The 18,581-nt window shown below is 41.0% G+C and overlaps 1 protein-coding gene across 38 annotated transcripts in view; it reads left to right on the top strand.

The window, feature by feature from the left end:
* Window positions 1–18,581, top strand: part of LOC125712471 (protocadherin beta-16-like) — a 108,130-nt gene that overhangs the window by 46,230 nt on the left and 43,319 nt on the right. For 2 of the 38 annotated variants that reach the window (XM_048982566.1, XM_048982535.1), the window contains exon 2: window positions 6,945–7,088. The exons of 10 other annotated variants lie outside the window; for them this stretch is intronic. In XM_048982566.1, coding sequence (XP_048838523.1) covers window positions 6,945–7,088 — 144 coding nt within the window. Of the gene's footprint in view, window positions 1–260; window positions 2,087–2,649; window positions 2,875–4,353; window positions 6,168–6,944; window positions 7,089–12,545; window positions 14,274–14,969; window positions 15,195–16,495; window positions 18,511–18,581 lie in introns of those variants that run through there. 26 more of the 38 variants (XM_048982562.1, XM_048982529.1, XM_048982525.1 and 23 more) reach the window with 23 other exon arrangements.

The following is an 18,581-nucleotide window of genomic DNA, read 5'->3' as shown; positions in this document are numbered from 1 at the left end:
CACTTTCCTTGTTAATAAAGCAACAAGGAACTGGTGATTGACAAAAGTAACTAGCTTGTATTTCATGAAAAGCAAATTCATTTTACTACCATGATTGTAGGTTGTCTCAGCCAGAGATTACAGGATAGCAAATGTTGCGAACAGAGAACGTGGCAGCGTTTCCCTCACAGGACTGTAAGGGCCGCTGTTGGCTATAAGGTGACGAGCTGCAGCGGGATCCATCTGACTCCCTTATTACTGCGGCTCACGAAGATCCAGGCGCAGTTTGTGTTCAGTACCGGGCCATTTCATCAGAAGAGGGTGGAAGAAAGAGATCAGTCATCGTATGTCTCTAATCTCTATTCGGGAAAAGGATTTTAACGTCGCCTTGGTCTCTGCATTGTTTTCGGAGCGCTGATTTTACGGGATGGTTTTTCACGTTTTATAAAACGTCCTTGGAATTTTAATACGAAAACTGAGACGGAGGAAATGGGTATCAGACAAATAACCAGCACTGGAAACGGGCAAGTACGATTATGGATCATTTTTCTTTGGTTTTGTTCTGTAGCTGAGGGACAAATGCGCTACTCTATTCCGGAGGAGATGTTGAAAGGCTCCGTCATCGGCAACGTCGCTGCGGATTTGGGGATTGACGTTAAAAGGCTGAAAAGCGGCCGAGCTCGGATCGTTGCCGGAGACAGCAGTCGGTACGTGGAGCTGAACACAGACAAAGGAATACTGGTGGTCAATGAGAGAATAGACAGGGAGGTGTGGTGTATGAAAACAACAGTGTGCAGTTTCAGTATTGAAATTATTCTTGAAAATCCAATTCAGATAATTGAAGTAGAAATAGAAATACTGGATATAAACGATCATGCTCCAACATTTCCGAAAGATGAAATAAATATTGAGATTAGTGAGACCGCGTTGCCCGGTGCGCGGTTTATGCTGGACAGCGCCTTTGATCCCGATGTCGGTATTAATACCATACAGAGCTATAGTCTGAAACCGACTGATAACTTTGTATTAAAACAGGAGACTCGTTCTGATGGTAGTAAATATATTGAAATGATGTTACAGTCCCCCGTAGACAGAGAGAAACAGGAGGATTTGTCTCTAATATTAACTGCTATAGACGGAGGTCACCCACCGAGGTCCGGGGCAATGAAGATAAATGTAAAGGTTTTGGACGCGAATGATAACGCTCCGGTTTTTATCAAGAAGCTCTACAGAGCCACTGTCCTAGAAAACGCACCCAATGGGACACTTGTGACGACAGTTAGTGCAAGTGATTCGGATAAAGGCGTTAATGGTGAAGTGACATACTCTTTTAGACACATGTCTGAAAGAGAAAGCGGAGTGTTTGAAATCGACGAAAAATCGGGCAACATTTATGTAAGAGGAAGTATAGATTTTGAGAAAGATAAGCGATATGAGATAAATGTGGATGCTAGGGATCACGGTGGGTTTACAGATTCTTGTGCTGTTATTATTGACGTCACTGACGTGAATGATAATATTCCCATTATAACGTTAACATCCTTCACTAATCCGGTTTCTGAAGACGCTTTAACTGGAACTGCTATTGCAGTTATTAACGTTAAAGATATAGACTCGGCAGAAAACGGTCAGGTGAATTGCATCATATCTGAAGATTCTCCTTTTGCAATTAAGTGGTCTACAAAAAATTATTTCACCGTTAAAATAATTAAAATGCTAAATAGAGAAATAGACTCAGAGTATAATGTTACAATAACAGCTACAGACGAAGGCTCACCCCCTCTTTCAAGTAACAAGACTTTACATATCAGAGTGTCCGATGTGAACGACAATGCGCCAGTATTTGAACAACGATCCTATGATGTTCGTTTGGTAGAAAACAACTCACCCGGTGTTTCCATTTTCACTGTAAAAGCGAATGATGCCGACTGCTGCCAGAACGCGCGCGTCTCCTACCTGCTGGAGGACTCGGAGGTCAACGGTGTGTCCGCCTCTTCTCTCGTGTCAGTAAATGCCGAAAGCGGGGTAATTCTCGCCGTGCATTCTTTCGATTATGAGAAACTTAAAGAATTTCAAATTAAAATTAGAGCTCAGGATGCGGGCTCTCCTCCATTAAGCGGAAATACTACAGTTCGCATTATCATCCAGGACCAGAACGACAACGCGCCTCAGATCCTCTACCCAGTACAGACTGGTGGCTCCTCAGTGGCAGAGATGGTGCCTCGTTCAGCTGACGTGGGCTATCTTGTCACTAAAGTGGTGGCCGTCGATGTGGACTCTGGACAGAATGCCTGGCTCTCATATAAACTGCAGAAAGCGACAGACAGGGCGCTGTTTGAAGTGGGCTCACAAAACGGGGAAATCAGAACTATGCGCCCGGTGAGTGATAAAGACGCCATGAAACAAAGACTTACTGTTATTGTGGAGGACAACGGACAGCCGTCTCGCTCAGCTACAGTCAACGTTAATGTGATGGTGGCGGACAGCTTCCCTGAAGTACTCTCGGAATTCAGTGACAATACTCACGACAAGGATTACAATGACAACCTGACTTTTTATTTAGTTCTGGCTTTGGCTGTAGTGTCCTTCCTCTTCATTTTATCTTTAGTAGTGATTATATCCGTGAAAATCTATAGATGGAGACAATCACGCATCTTTTATCAGTCTAACCTGCCAGTTATACCGTATTATCCAACACTTTACTCAGACGCCGGAGGTACAGGAACTTTACAGCATATGCACAACTACGAGGTGTATATGACGACTGACTCCAGGAAGAGTGACTGTAAGTTTGTCAGACCTAATAGTCAGAACATTTTAATAATGGATCCCAAGTCTGCCGAAACAATGGAGTTTACGGGAAATGAAAAAAACATGTTTGATGAACGAGATTTGGTAAGTTTATGATCATACTTTTGAATCGTCACTAAGTATTTGCAACCATTTACTAAATACCATTAAATATACTTAATATCATTATTTAATGTTTCTTGTGTCGCATGACGTTTGTATTCATATAGTTATAACATTATTTTTAACTTACGTGCCGGATGGCAGAATAGACCCCACAGTTAGTATTATTGTTGTTGTTGTTTTCCAGTTCCTGACTATTTCGTCTGATTAGCTGTCATTTTGGTATCATGTGTCTTTCCTGTAGTTTCCACAAAGTTCATTGCACTCAATGCATCCATTTACTACATTCAGTGACCTGATTTGTTTTTCTTATGTTGGTTTCAAGCAAAACTCAGTGATCTGTTCTGTACAACCACATGTTCTGCTGCCAGTGTTCGGTCTCGGCTCTTTGCTTAATTATACACCTGAGTCAGCCATGGATGTGGCTTAATTAGCCAATTTTTATAATAACTAGAGATGTCCACAAACTCCTGGTATTACAATATATTAGGAGGCCTCAAATGAGATGGAAAGTAAGAACATTCAAAAGAAAATATATAAGTTATTGAGTTCTAAAAAACAGCCAGAAAGGGAATGTTGTAGAAATTGTCTTATTCCTGTTATAGTGTAAGTTATCCCACATGTCCTGTGTAACGAGACACAAAACCAAACCTTCAGTAACATTATGGAGGCCGGGTGACTCAGCTGGTATCACTGATCCTACATATTTTTGGGTTGTGTTGGTGAATGTTGCTCCTGCTTCATGCATACAGAGTTTGTGCTTCTTCTCCTGAGACACTGTGATTTCCAGGCCCAGTACAGAAAGGAAACAATGAATTAGTGGTTGTAAGACAGATGTTATTGACATATAATAAGATATTAGAGAATACAACTAAAGTACTGTGAATTATACATACCACTGAAGTATAAATGTATGACTCCGCATGCATGCTTTCATGTCTTCCTCAAATTACATAATTATCATTTTTGCTAGTTATTATAAGAGTCATAGAAGACTGAAGTGATTAAAATGCAATGTTTCTGACAGCAGTATGGTTGTCTTTTATCAAGTTACAACAAAACATTGTAAGTCAACATAATTATTTTTTTAACATGTTTGTGAGGCAGATCTTGTTGATGAACCTTGCTAAAAAGAATAATTTCTTAGATCCTACATTATACCCATCCCAAAAACAACAAAACACTTTGACAAAAGGTTTACAGTGTACAATTCTAATCTATGAATAATAAAACAAAAACAGCGACCCATCCCCAAAGTTGAACACAGGAATGACTGGAAACAAATCTATGTTCATACTTGGAATAAAGTATTACATCATTTCTAGTTTCTTTATCAATAAAGCAAAAACTAATAGGTAATTCCGCAATGTAACTGCCTTATATTTCACGAGTAAGAAATTCATTGTATTACCTTGATTGCATGTTGTCGCAGCTAGAGATTTCAGGATAGGAAATGTTGCGAACATAGAACGTGGCAGCGTTTCCCTCGCAGGACTGTAAGGGCCGCTGTTGGCTATAAGGTGACGAGCTGCGGCGGGATCCATCTGACTCCCTTATTACTGCGGCTCACGGAGATCCAGGCGCAGTTTGTGTTCAGTACCGGGCCATTTCATCAGAAAAGGGTGGAGGAAAGAGCTCAGTGATCGTATGTCGCGGATCTGCATTCGGAAAAGGGATTTTAACATCTGCGTGATTACTGCTTTGTTATCGGAAGGCTCATTTGGCAGGATGGTTTTTGACGTTTTGTAAAACGTCATTGTGAGATTAATAGGAAAACTGAGACGGAGGAAATGGGTATCAGAAAAATAACCAGCACTGGAATCGGGCAAGTACGATTATGGATGATTTTCCTTTGTTTTTCTTATGTAATTCATGGACAAATGCGATACTCTATTCCGGAGGAGATGGTGAAAGGCTCCGTCATCGGCAACGTCGCCGCGGACTTGGGGATTGACGTTAAAAGGCTAAAAAGCGGCCGAGCTCGGATCGTTGCCGGAGACAGCAGTCGGTACGTGGAGCTGAACACAGACAAAGGAATACTGGTGGTCAATGAGAGAATAGACAGGGAGACGCTGTGTAAGAAAACAAATTTGTGCAGCTTCAATGTTGAAATTATTCTTGAAAATCCAATTCAATTAATTGAAATCACAATAGAAATAATGGATATAAACGATCACGCTCCAACATTTCCTAAAGATGAAATAAATATTGAGATTAGTGAGACCGCGTTACCCGGTTCGCGGTTTTTGCTGGACAGCGCATATGATCCCGATGTCGGTATTAATACCATACAGAGCTACAGTCTGAAACCGACTGATAACTTTGTATTAAAACAGGAGACCCGTCCTGATGGCAGTAAATATATTGAGATGATGCTACAATCCCCGGTAGACAGAGAAAAACAGGAGGATTTGTCTCTAACATTAACTGCTATAGACGGGGGTCACCCACCAATGTCTGGTGTGATGAAAATAAATGTAAAGGTTTTGGATGCGAATGATAACGCTCCGGTTTTTACCAAGAAGCTCTACAGAGCCACTGTCCTGGAAAACTCTCCGAAAGGGACACTTGTGACAACAGTCAGTGCAACTGATTCGGATAAAGGCGTTAATGGTGAAGTGACATATTCCTTTAGACATATGTCTGAAGCAGAAAGCGGAGTATTTCAAATCGACGAAAAATCGGGGGACATTTATGTAAGAGGAAGTATAGATTTTGAAAAAGAAAAAAGATACGAGTTGAATGTTGAAGGAAGAGATCACGGCGGTTTAACAGATTCTTGTGCTGTTATTATTGATATAATCGACGTGAATGATAACATTCCCATTATAACGTTAACATCATTCACTAATCCGGTTTCTGAAGACGCTTTAAGCGGAACTACTATTGCAGTTATTAATATTAAAGATTTAGATTCGGGAGATAATGGTCAGGTGAATTGCATTATGTCTGAAGATTCCCCTTTTGTCATTAAATGGTCCACAAGGAATTATTTTACCGTTCAAACAACAAAAATGCTAAATAGAGAAATAGACTCAGAGTATAACGTTACAATAACAGCTACAGACGATGGTTTACCTCCTCTCTCAAGTAACAAGACGTTACATATCAGAGTGTCCGATGTGAACGATAACGCACCAGTATTTGAACAATCATCCTATGATGTTCGTTTGATAGAAAACAACACACCCGGTGTTTCCATTTTCACTGTAAAAGCGAATGATGCCGACTGCTGCCAGAACGCGCGCGTCTCCTACCTGCTGGAGGACTCGGAGGTCAACGGTGTGTCCGCCTCTTCTCTCGTGTCAGTAAATGCCGAAAGCGGGGTAATTCACGCCGTGCATTCTTTCGATTACGAGAAACTTAAAGAATTTCAAGTTAAAGTTAGAGCTCAGGATGCGGGTTCACCTCCATTAAGTGGAAACGCTACAGTTCGTATTATCATCCAGGACCAGAATGACAACGCGCCTCAGATCCTCTACCCAGTACAGACTGGAGGCTCCTCGGTGGCAGAGATGGTGCCTCGTTCAGCTGATGTGGGCTATCTTGTCACTAAAGTGGTGGCTGTCGATGTGGACTCTGGACAGAATGCCTGGCTCTCATATAAACTGCAGAAAGCGACAGACAGGGCGCTGTTTGAAGTGGGCTCACAAAACGGGGAAATCAGAACTATACGCCCGGTGAGTGATAAAGACGCCATGAAACAAAGGCTTACTGTTATTGTGGAGGACAACGGACAGCCGTCTCGCTCAGCTACAGTCAACGTTAATGTGATGGTGGCGGACAGTTTCCCTGAAGTACTCTCGGAATTCAGTGACAATACTCACGAGAAGGATTATAATGACAACCTGACTTTTTATTTAGTTCTGGCTTTGGCTGTAGTGTCCTTCCTCTTCATTTTGTCATTAGTAGTGATTATATCAGTAAAAATCTACAGATGGAGACAATCACGCATCTTTTATCAGTCCAATCTGCCAGTTATACCGTATTATCCAACACTTTACTCAGACGCCGGCGGTACAGGAACTTTACAGCATATGCACAACTACGAGGTGTATATGACGACTGACTCCAGGAAGAGTGACTGTAAGTTTGTCAGACCTAATAGTCAGAATATTTTAATAATGGATCCCAAGTCTGCCGAAACAATGGAGTTTACGGGGAATGAAAAGAGCATGTTTGATGAGCGAGATTTGGTAAGTTGATACATTTTAATAATTTGTAAATCTTCATTATTTATCTTTTAAACATTTAGCTAAGTTCTGCAATTAATGTTATTTATAGTGTCTTGTTGAAGGGGATTTTTATGGTTGCAAGTAAAGATTAACTGGAAATACCTGTGAAGCGGAATTATGGACGATAGATAATGTCAGCGAAGGAATCCATGCTGCAGCTGCCATATGCGAAGGTGCTTATCTTGGGGAAACTATCGTGTTGTTGGGATATAAGGCGAGTACAGGAGGGGTGCGCCGGGTTGGGAAGTTAGCGATGCAGGTCCGCGTTCGGTGGCAGCGGCGTGGACTCCAGGCGCCACTTGAACGGTTTGTGGTTCCTTCCAGAAGCCGGGGTATTATTTATGTTGTTGGTTTTTGTTTTCGGGGGATTGTGTTGTCTTCCCCCGAGTAGTTAATTTAAATAATATTGTTTGATATAAATTGATTTTGGTGTATTTGTGTGTTGTTTAGGAGGATCCACATGGTAATCTGGTGTTCACGGCCCCTTGTTATTGATGTGAGCTGTTCAGGCGCTTTTTATTGTGCACGTGTGAACTCTAGAAGGGTGTTGTAGCTGATTGTGAAATATTCTAACGAGTGTTTTAGAGATTGCTGTGCTGAGATCATTGTGAGGGGGTTACGGTGTTGCCTGGACCAGTGGCGGACTGGGACAATAATTCAGGCCGGGAATTTGACTCCACTCCCAGGCCACCTCTGCTGCTGCAGTCACATTTACCAATAACTTTCACTACATCAATCACATGTTCCAAGACCTGCCTTCTCTTTCTAACCTGGTCTCGATGGACGGTCATTTGCTTATCAGTCAGAAGGGTATGGATATCTGCTTTGTTGACTCTAAGAAAAAAGGTTTCAGCACTTTCTCTACGGATACTGCTTCTCTCATGTTCCTGTACTCTCTGATGGATATGTTTCCAGGCCTGCATACCTCCTTTGACAAATGCACTGTCACTGCCTAAAGGTTTTGCAAATGCAAGACATACTGAGCAGAATAGGGAGTGATTACTTTCATTGTATGTCAGCCATTTTCTGTTTGTGCCATCTTTTGAATGTAATACATCAGGAATGGCTCTTTCAGATGTTTGAATTGGGTGATACTTAAAAAAAAATCTAAATCCTTAGACTGTGGACGGGCAAAATAATCAAAAGAGATATCAAGGCTTTCACTGTCTCCTTCACCTTTCCCTGAATCATTCTCTCTCTCACTCTGCACATCTAGTTGCTCTGCAATATGAAATAAGCGGGTTCAATAATCTGTATTTATAATTGTGCAGCCATCAGTTGTATGTCCCCAAAATCACAGTCCTACTACTGATCTTATAAATCATAAAAAGCACATGTTGTTTAAAAAGTATATCCTGCTGCCTGCATGTTTAGTTTTGCTTATCTTAAAGTTTACCTGAAGGTTCCTGCTCTGACTCAAACGCTGAACTGTCCACCACCTCTAGCTCAACAGCAGGAGCATTTGCAGCACTAGTGCTACTGACGCTTCCTTCGTCACCTTTTCAAAATAAATAAATAAACAAACATCGTAGGCTATATATTGTAGACTAGAAATGAAAAATCAAAATAACTAATACTGTATTCTTTTCCATACCATCTACTTGATTTATTTATTATTAAAAACAATTTGACCCACTAACACTATTCTGTCTACTTTTTATTCATTTTTATTTATTATATAAAAAATATGCTACATGTAGACGAAACGAAACTTGACACAGCACAGCAGCACTTACATATTGTTGCTCGTTTGTTGGTTTAATTTGATCTATTGTGATTATCTAAGTGATGTGGATGAAAGTGTTCGTCTGCCAAATTATTATAAATATAATGTAAATGTAATCTTGACCAACCTGTTCCCTTACTGGCGAACATGGCTGGGATTTTGCAGCAGCTTGCGGCGTCTGCGGTCAGGGCTTTTTTCCTTTTTATACGCTCCCTCTCTGCTCCTCCTCTGCGTTTACGCTCCATTTTTTGAACGATTTAGTCAGATTTACCCTGTCTCTGGATATAGCCAGATATTAGGCAGTGCGTCGCTGACGTTGGGTCATGTGGGAGTGTAATTTTCCCTCCGCCATTGCCTGATTCGTAGATTGAGAGATCCGTCAATTAATTCGTAGTTGCACACCAGCCTATCACATGCCAGGCTGATCGTCTGCACAGCTGCAGCCGGCAGGCCAGAACGACCGTCAGGCCACCGGGAAATGTCCCGGTGCTCCCGATTGCCAGTCCGCCCCTGGCCTGGACCCTCCACTTACTTATTGGGGCAGGGAAAATGAACTGTGGAATCCTGGTATAATAAATGCTTATTTATATACTTCCGCTGTAAATTGTTTCTTATATCTTTTGCCCTTATTTGGCCGAGTAACGAACGTGCATAATTGTGAAAAGGTACTCCCCTTACAGTCTCGTATCGTTTCAAGTTCATAGTTACATAGTTATTATTTTCACCGGGGTAGATTCTTTTTTTTGCGCGTAAGTAAAAGCGCACAATATTTTACGCGCAGTTTTTCATCTTAAGCGCCTCATGGGATAATAGACCCCACATTTAGTATTTTTAGGGGCAAGTATCGTAGGTGCGAGGCACTCATTGTGATTTTTGTTTTGGTTGTGTCCCAGTTCCTCACTCTCCTCTGGTTTGCTGTCATTCTGGTATAATGTCTCCACAAACTTGAGTGCACTCGTCCTTTTATTTTCAACATTCGTAAATAAATTTACGTTGCATTCTAGATTATTTGAATTTCATTTTGCACATTTAATTGGATTTAATAAATAAAACTGTAGAAAAGCATTACATTAATTTTCAAATTTAAATATTATAGATAATAAGTGACCTCCTAAAGTGCATTTGTCAAATATATTTTGCATCTAAATAGCCTACAGAATATGGCCAAAGATACGTGGACTCCAGTTTTTCCAAAGTTTCACTCCTACCTCATAGGTATTAATACAGAGCCTCTATTCTCCACTTGCAAGGCTTTTTATTGCTGGGGGGACTTGGTACCGATCAGGTTGGGTATTGCTGCTGGGTGACCAGGTCCCTTTCTGTGCGCTTGTGGGCCACTTCAGAACCGAACTGCAAGATGTTTCTACGTCACAATCACAACACTTGCAGTTTACCTGGGTCAGTCTACATGAATTTAATGCTCTGATTTGCTGGAAAAACGGCATCTTTTGCTGGTACCAAGTTAAACGTCTCTTATCTCTTTTGTTCCACCAAAATTTCTGTTGCCAGTGTTTGTTGATGGAGGTTGTGTGGCTTTTTGCTTAAATATGCACCGGTGTCAGCCATGGTTGTGGCATAATTAACCAGTTTATCTCATAATAAGTGATGTGCACAGATGTCAAATTACGCATAGGTGTGCGTGTGTGAGTGAATGGTGTGTGAGTGAATGGTGTGAGTGAACGTGTATGAGTGAATGTGTGTGAGTGTGTGTGTGTGTGTGAGTGAATGTGTGTGAGTGAATGGTGTGTAAGTGTGTGAGTGTGCCCTGCGATGGGTTCGCGTCCCATCCTGGGTTGTTTCCTGCTTATGGCCATATGACCCACTGAGACCCTGCATAGAATAAGTTGTTACAGAAAATGGATGGATGGATTGTACAGTAATTTTACATTACTTGCCTTTTGTTTTAAATGTACAAATCTCTATCTTGACTGTTATATGCTTTGAATAAATAAAGCAAATTTATTTGAAAATACTACTATACTGTAATTTAAAAGATAACAAACATGTAAATTCAAGTTTATTTCACAGCATTTTGATGCTTTTTTCCATTTTAAAGATCCATCCATCCATCCATTTTCCAAACCGCTTATCCTACTGGGTCGTAGGGGGTCCGGAGCCTATCCCGGAAGCAATGGGCACGAGGCAGGGAACAACCCAGGATAGGGGGCCAGCCCATCGCAGGGCACACTCACACACCATTCACTCACACATACACACCTACGGACAATTTAGCAAGCCCAATTAGCCTCAGCATGTTTTTGGACTGTGGGGGGAAACCGGAGTACCCGGAGGAAACCCCACGACGACTTGGGGAGAACATGCAAACTCCACACACATGTGACCCAGGCGGAGACTCGAACCTGGGACCCAGAGGTGTGAGGCAACAGTGCTAACCACTGCACCACCATGCTGCATTTTAGAGATCTTTTTATAATAGCGCAAATCAGTAATCTGAAGACCATGTAAATTTTTTCAGAGATGTACTGTAAAATAACATTTGGTATTTTACCGTAATTTGACAGTAACTGTTTGGCAAATGTGCTGCCAGACTTTTTACCAATTTTATTGTTTTTACAGTGCAGAGATGTGCGCAAACTTCTGGTATTACAGCATATTAAAAGGGCTCAACTGACATGGAAAGTAAAAACATTCAAAAGAACATAAAGTAAATAAGCTTTTGCGTTCAGACAAAATAAGCTACTGACAAGAAAGAAAATTAATGTTGTAGAAACTGTCCAATTTCTGTTATAGTGTAAGTTATCCCACATGTCCTGCGTAACGAGACACAAAACCAAACCTTCAGTAACATTATGGAGGCCGGGTGACTCAGCTGGTGTCACTGATCCTACATATTTCTGGGTTGTGCTGCTGAATGTTGCTCCTGCTTCATGTATATAGAGATATATATACATGAGCTTCTTCTCCTGAGACACAGTGATTTCCAGGCCCAGTACAGACAGGAAGCAGTGAATTAGTAGTAAGATGCATGATATTGATACATGAAAAGATATTAGAGAACACAAGCAACATACTGCAAATTATTCATACCACTGAAGGTTTACTGAACATACTGATTATGTATGAATGTATAACTGTGCATGGGTGCTTCCATGTCTCCCTGTCATTAGATAATAATAATAATAATAATAATAATAATTATTATTATTATTATTATTATATTCGAATTGTTATGAATCACAGAGTCCTGATGTGGTTACAGTGTGATGTTTCTGACAGCAATATAGTTCTGCTTTAAGTTACAACAAAACATAAAGTCAAGATAAATATTGTACCTACATTTGAAGTTGCTATATTAATATTTTTGTGAGCCTGATCTTAGTGAAAAAGCTTGCAAAAAATAAAAAATTACCTTATAAAATATCCATCCATCCATCCCCAAAGCTGAAAGCAGGAAGGACCGGCAACAAATCTGAGCACTAGCTTTGAAGGATGTAGAGAATAATTTCCACTTTCATTGTGAATAAAGCAATAAGGAACTGGTAACTGACAAAAGTAACTAACTTGTATTTCATGAAAAGCAAATTCATTTTACTACCTTGATTGTATGTTGTCGCAGCCAGAGATTTCAGGATAAAAATGTTGCGAACATAGAACGTGGCAGCGTTTCCCTCGCAGGACTGTAAGGGCCGCTGTTGGCTATAAGGTGACGAGCTGCAGCGGGATCCATCTGACTCCCTTATTACTGTGGCTCACGGAGATCCAGGCGCAGTTTGTGTTCAGTACCGGGCCATTTCATCAGAAAAGGGTGGAGGAAAGAGCTCAGTGATCGTATATCGTGGTTCTCTATTCGGAAAAAGGTATTTTAACATCCTCATTGTTACTGCTTTGTTGTCGGAAGACTGATTTGGCAGGATGGTTTTTCACGTTTTATAAAACGCCCTTGGAATTTTAATACGAAAACTGAGACGGAGGAAATGGGTAACAGACAAATAACCAGCACTGGAAACGGGCAAGTACGACTATGGATGATTTTCCTTTCTTTTTCTTATGTAACTCATGGACAAATGCGATACTCAATTCCGGAGGAGATGGTGAAAGGCTCCGTCATCGGCAACGTCGCTGCGGATTTGGGGATTGACGTTAAAAGGCTGAAAAGCGGCCGAGCTCGGATCGTTGCCGGAGACAGCAGTCGCTACGTGGAGCTGAATACAGACAAAGGAATACTGGTGGTCAATGAGAGAATAGACAGGGAGGTGTTGTGTAAAAAAACAACAGTGTGCAGTTTCAGTATTGAAATTATTCTAGAAAATCCAATTCACATATTTGAAATTTCAATAGAAATAATGGATGTGAATGATTATCCTCCAAAATTCCCAAATGAAGAAATAAATATTGAGATTAGTGAGAATGCTTTACCTGGTGCGCGGTTTTTGCTGGACAGCGCTTATGATCCCGATGTCGGTATTAATACCATACAGAGCTACAGTCTGAAACCGACTGATAACTTCGTATTAAAACAGGAATCTCGTCCCGATGGTACTATTCACATCGAGATGATGCTACAGTCCCCCGTAGACAGAGAGAAACAGGAGGATTTATTTCTAACATTAACTGCTGTAGACGGAGGTCACCCTCCAATGTCCGGCATGATGAAAATAAATGTAAAAGTTTTGGATGTGAATGACAACGCTCCGGTTTTTACAAAAAAGCTCTACAGAGCCACTGTCCTAGAAAACGCATCCAAGGGGACACTTGTAACAACAGTTACTGCAACTGATTCGGATAAAGGCGTTAATGGTGAAGTGACATACTCCTTTAGACGCATGTCTGAAACAGATAGCGGTGTGTTTGAAATTGACGAAAAATCTGGCGACATTTTTGTAAGAGGAAGCATAGATTTTGAACAAGATAAGCGATACGAGCTAAATGTCGAAGCAAGAGATCACGGTGGGTTTACAGATTCTTGTACCGTTCTTATTGATATCACTGATATGAATGATAATATCCCCATTATAACGTTAACATCATTCACTAATCCGGTTTCTGAAGACGCTTTACCAGGAACTAATATTGCAGTTATTAACGTTAAAGATATAGACTCGGGAGAAAATGGTCAAGTGAATTGCATTATACCCGAAGACTCGCCTTTTGTCATTAAATGGTCTATAAGGAATTTCTTTACCGTTCAGACAATTAAATTGTTAAATAGAGAAACAGACTCGGAGTATAACATTACAATAACAGCTACAGACGAAGGCTCACCTCCTCTCTCAAGTAAAAAGACGTTACATATCAGAGTTTCCGATGTTAACGATAATGCGCCTGTTTTTGAACAACGATCCTATGATGTTCGTTTGATAGAAAACAACACACCCGGTATTTCCATTTTGACTGTAAAAGCGAATGATGCCGACTGCTGCCAGAACGCGCGCGTCTCCTACCTGCTGGAGGACTCGGAGGTCAACGGTGTGCCCGCCTCTTCTCTCGTGTCGATAAATGCCGAAAGCGGGGTAATTCACGCCGTGCATTCTTTCGATTATGAGAAACTTAAAGATTTTCAAATTAAAATTAGAGCTCAGGATGCGGGCTCACCTCCATTAAGTGGAAATGCTACAGTTCGCATTATCATCCAGGACCAGAACGATAACGCGCCTCAGATCCTCTACCCAGTACAGACTGGTGGCTCCTCAGTGGCAGAGATGGTGCCTCGTTCAGCTGATGTGGGCTATCTTGTCACTAAAGTGGTGGCCGTCGATGTGGACTCTGGACAGAATGCCTGGCTCTCATATAAACTGCAGAAAGCGACAGACAGGGCGCTGTTTGAAGTGGGCTCACAAAACGGGGAAATCAGAACTATACGCCCGGTGAGTGATAAAGACGCCATGAAACAAAGGCTTACTGTTATTGTGGAGGACAACGGACAGCCGTCTCGCTCAGCTACAGTCAACGTTAATGTGATGGTGGCGGACAGCTTCCCTGAAGTACTCTCGGAATTCAGTGACAATACTCACGACAAGGATTACAATGACAACCTGACTTTTTATTTAGTTCTGGCTTTGGCTGTAGTGTCCTTCCTCTTTATTTTATCTTTAGTAGTGATTATATCCGTGAAAATCTATAGATGGAGACAATCACGCATCTTTTATCAGTCCAACCTGCCAGTTATACCGTATTATCCAACACTTTACTCAGACGCCGGAGGTACAGGAACTTTACAGCATATGCACAACTACGAGGTGTATATGACGACTGACTCCAGGAAGAGTGACTGTAAGTTTGTCAGACCTAATAGTCAGAACATTTTAATAATGGATCCCAAGTCTGCTGAAACAATGGAGTTTACGGGGAATGAAAAGAGCATGTTTGATGAGACAGATTTGGTAAGTAGCAAATTTAATTTTGAACCGTCACTACGTATTTCGCCGCCATTTACTTAATACCGTAAAGTAGACTTAATATCATTAATAATGTGTCCTGTGCCGCATGACATTTATAGTTATAACTTTTTAAACTCACCCAGTTCCTGACTATTTCGTCTGATTAGCTGTCATTTTGGTATCATGTGTCTTTCCTGTAGTTTCCACAAAGTTCATTGCATTCAGTGCATCCATTTACTACATTCAGTGACCTGATTTGTTTTTCTTATGTTGGTTTCAAGCAAAACTCAGACATCTGTTCTGTACAACCACGTGTTCTGCTGCCAGTGATCGGTCTCGGCTCTTTGCTTAATTATACACCTGAGTCAGCCATGGATGTGGCTTAATTAGCCAATTTTTATAATAACTAGAGATGTCCACAAACTCCTGGTATTACAGTATATTAGGAGGCCTCAAATGAGATGGAGAGTAAGACCATTCAAAAGAAAATATACAAGCAGTTGAGTTCCAAAAAAAAACAGAAAGGGTATGTTGTAGAAATTGTCTTATTCCTGTTATAGTGCAAGTCCTCCCTCATGTCCTGTGTAACGAGACACAAAACCAAACCTTCAGTAACATTATGGAGGCCGGGTGACTCAGCTGGTATCACTGATCCTACATATTTTTTGGGTTGTGCTGCTGAATGTTGCTCCTGCTTCATGTATATAGAGATATATATACATGAGCTTCTTCTCCTGAGACACTGTGATTTCCAGGCCCAGTACAGACAGGAAGCAGTGAATTAGTGGTTGTAAGACAGATGTTATTGATATACAATAAGTTATTACGGAGTACAATCAAAGTACTGCAAATTATTCATACCACTGAATGTTTACTGAACATACCGATTATGTATGAATGTATGACTGGGCATGTGTACGTTCATGTCATCCTGTCATTACATAATAATAATTATATATTCTAATTGTTATGAATCACAGAGTCCTGATATCGTAACAATATGATGTGTCTGACTTTACTATGCTTCTGCATTATTAAGTCACAACAAAACATAAAACGTCAACATCATTATTGTACCTAGATTTAAAGTTGGTATATTAGCATTTTTATGAGGCTGATCTTACTGGAAAAGCATGCAAAAAAATTACCTTAAAATACAACCATCCACCCATTCATCCATCCCCAAATCTGAACCCAGGAAGGACCGGCAACAAATCTGAGTTAGAGCCTTGAAGGATGTAGAGGATAATTTCTAGTTTCTTCATGAATAAAGCAACAAGTAACTAGCTTGTATTTGATGAAAAGCAAATTGATTTTACTACCCTGATTGTATGTTGTAGCAGCCAGAGATTACAGGATAGAAAATGTTGCGAACAGAGAACGTGGCAGCGTTTCCCTCACAGGACTGTAAGGGCCGCTGTTGGCTATAAGGTGACGAGCTGCGGCGGGATCCATCTGACTCCCTTATTACTGCGGCTCACGGAGATCCAGGCGCAGTTTGTATTCAGTACCGGGCCATTTCATCAGAAAAGGGTGGAGGAAAGAGCTCAGTGATCGTATGTCGCGGATCTGGATTCGGAAAAGAGATTTTAACATCCTCATGGTTACTGCTTTGTTATCGGAAGGCTGATTTGGCAGGATGGTTTTTCACATTTTATAAAACGTCATTGTGAGATTAATACGAAAACTGAGACGGAGGAAATGGGTATCAGACAAATAACCAGCACTGGAAACGGGCAATTACGACTATGGATGATTTTCCTTTGGTTTTCTTATGTAACTCATGGACAAATGCGATACTCTATTCCGGAGGAGATGGTGAAAGGCTCCGTCATCGGCAACGTCGCTACGGATTTGGGGATTGACGTTAAAAGGCTGAAAAGCGGTCGAGCTCGGATCGTTGCCGGAGACAGCAGTCGGTACGTGGAGCTGAACACAGACAAAGGAATATTGATGGTGAAAGAGAGAATAGACAGGGAGACGTTATGTAAGAAAACAAACGTGTGCAGCTTCAATATTGAAATTATTCTTGAAAATCCAATTCAGTTAATTGAAACCACCATAGAAATAACGGATGTGAATGATCATGCTCCAAAATTCCCAAATGAAGAAATAAATATTGAGATTAGTGAGAATGCTTTACCTGGTGCGCGGTTTTTGCTGGACAGCGCTTATGATCCCGATGTCGGTATTAATACCATACAGAGCTACAGTCTGAAACCGACTGATAATTTTGTATTAAAACAGGAATCTCGTCCTGATGGTACTATATATAATGAGATGGTCCTCCAATCCCCCGTAGACAGAGAGAAGCAGGAGGACTTATTTCTAACTGTAACTGCTGTAGACGGTGGTCACCCTCCAATGTCTGGTGTGATGAAAATAAATGTAAAGGTTTTGGATGTGAATGATAACGCTCCGGTTTTTACCAAAAAGCTCTACAGAGCCACTGTACTAGAAAACTCACCTAATGGGACGCTTGTGACGACAGTTAGTGCAACTGATTCGGATAAAGACGTTAACGGTGAAGTGACATATTCCTTTAGACATATGTCTGAAACAGATAGCGGAGTGCTTGAAATTGACGAAAAATCGGGCGACATTTTTGTAAGAGGAAGTATAGATTTTGAAAAAGATAAAAGATACGAGCTAAATGTTGAAGCAAGAGATCACGGTGCTTTTACAGATTCTTGTGCTGTTATTATTGATATAATCGACATGAATGATAACATTCCCATTATAACGTTAACATCATTCACTAATCCGGTTTCAGAAGACGTTTTACCAGGAACTACTATTGCAGTTCTTAACGTTAAAGATTTAGATTCAGGAGAAAATGGTCAGGTGAATTGCATTATATCTGAAGATTCGCCTTTTGTCATTAAATGGTCTACAAGGAATTACTTTACCGTTCAGACAGTAAAAATGCTGAATAGAGAAATAGACTCAGAGTATAATGTTACAATAACAGCTACAGACGAAGGCTCACCTCCTCTCTCAAGTAATAAGACTTTACATATTAGAGTGTCCGATGTGAACGATAATGCACCAGTATTTGAACAACGATCCTTTGATGTTCGTTTGTTAGAGAACAACTCACCCGGTGTTTCCATTTTCACTGTAAAAGCGAATGATGCCGACTGCTGCCAGAACGCGCGCGTCTCCTACCTGCTGGAGGACTCGGAGGTCAACGGTGTGTCCGCCTCTTCTCTCGTGTCGGTAAATGCCGAAAGCGGGGTAATTCTCGCCGTGCATTCTTTCGATTATGAGAAACTTAAAGAATTTCAAATAAAAATTAGAGCTCAGGATGCGGGTTCACCTCCATTAACTGGAAATGCTACAGTTCGCATTATCATCCAGGACCAGAACGACAACGCACCTCAGATCCTC

Source organism: Brienomyrus brachyistius, chromosome 18, assembly GCF_023856365.1.
Source record: "Brienomyrus brachyistius isolate T26 chromosome 18, BBRACH_0.4, whole genome shotgun sequence".
NCBI lineage: Eukaryota > Metazoa > Chordata > Actinopteri > Osteoglossiformes > Mormyridae > Brienomyrus > Brienomyrus brachyistius.
Note: the sequence above shows the minus strand (reverse complement) of the source record. Positions and strands in the feature narration are given on the sequence as shown.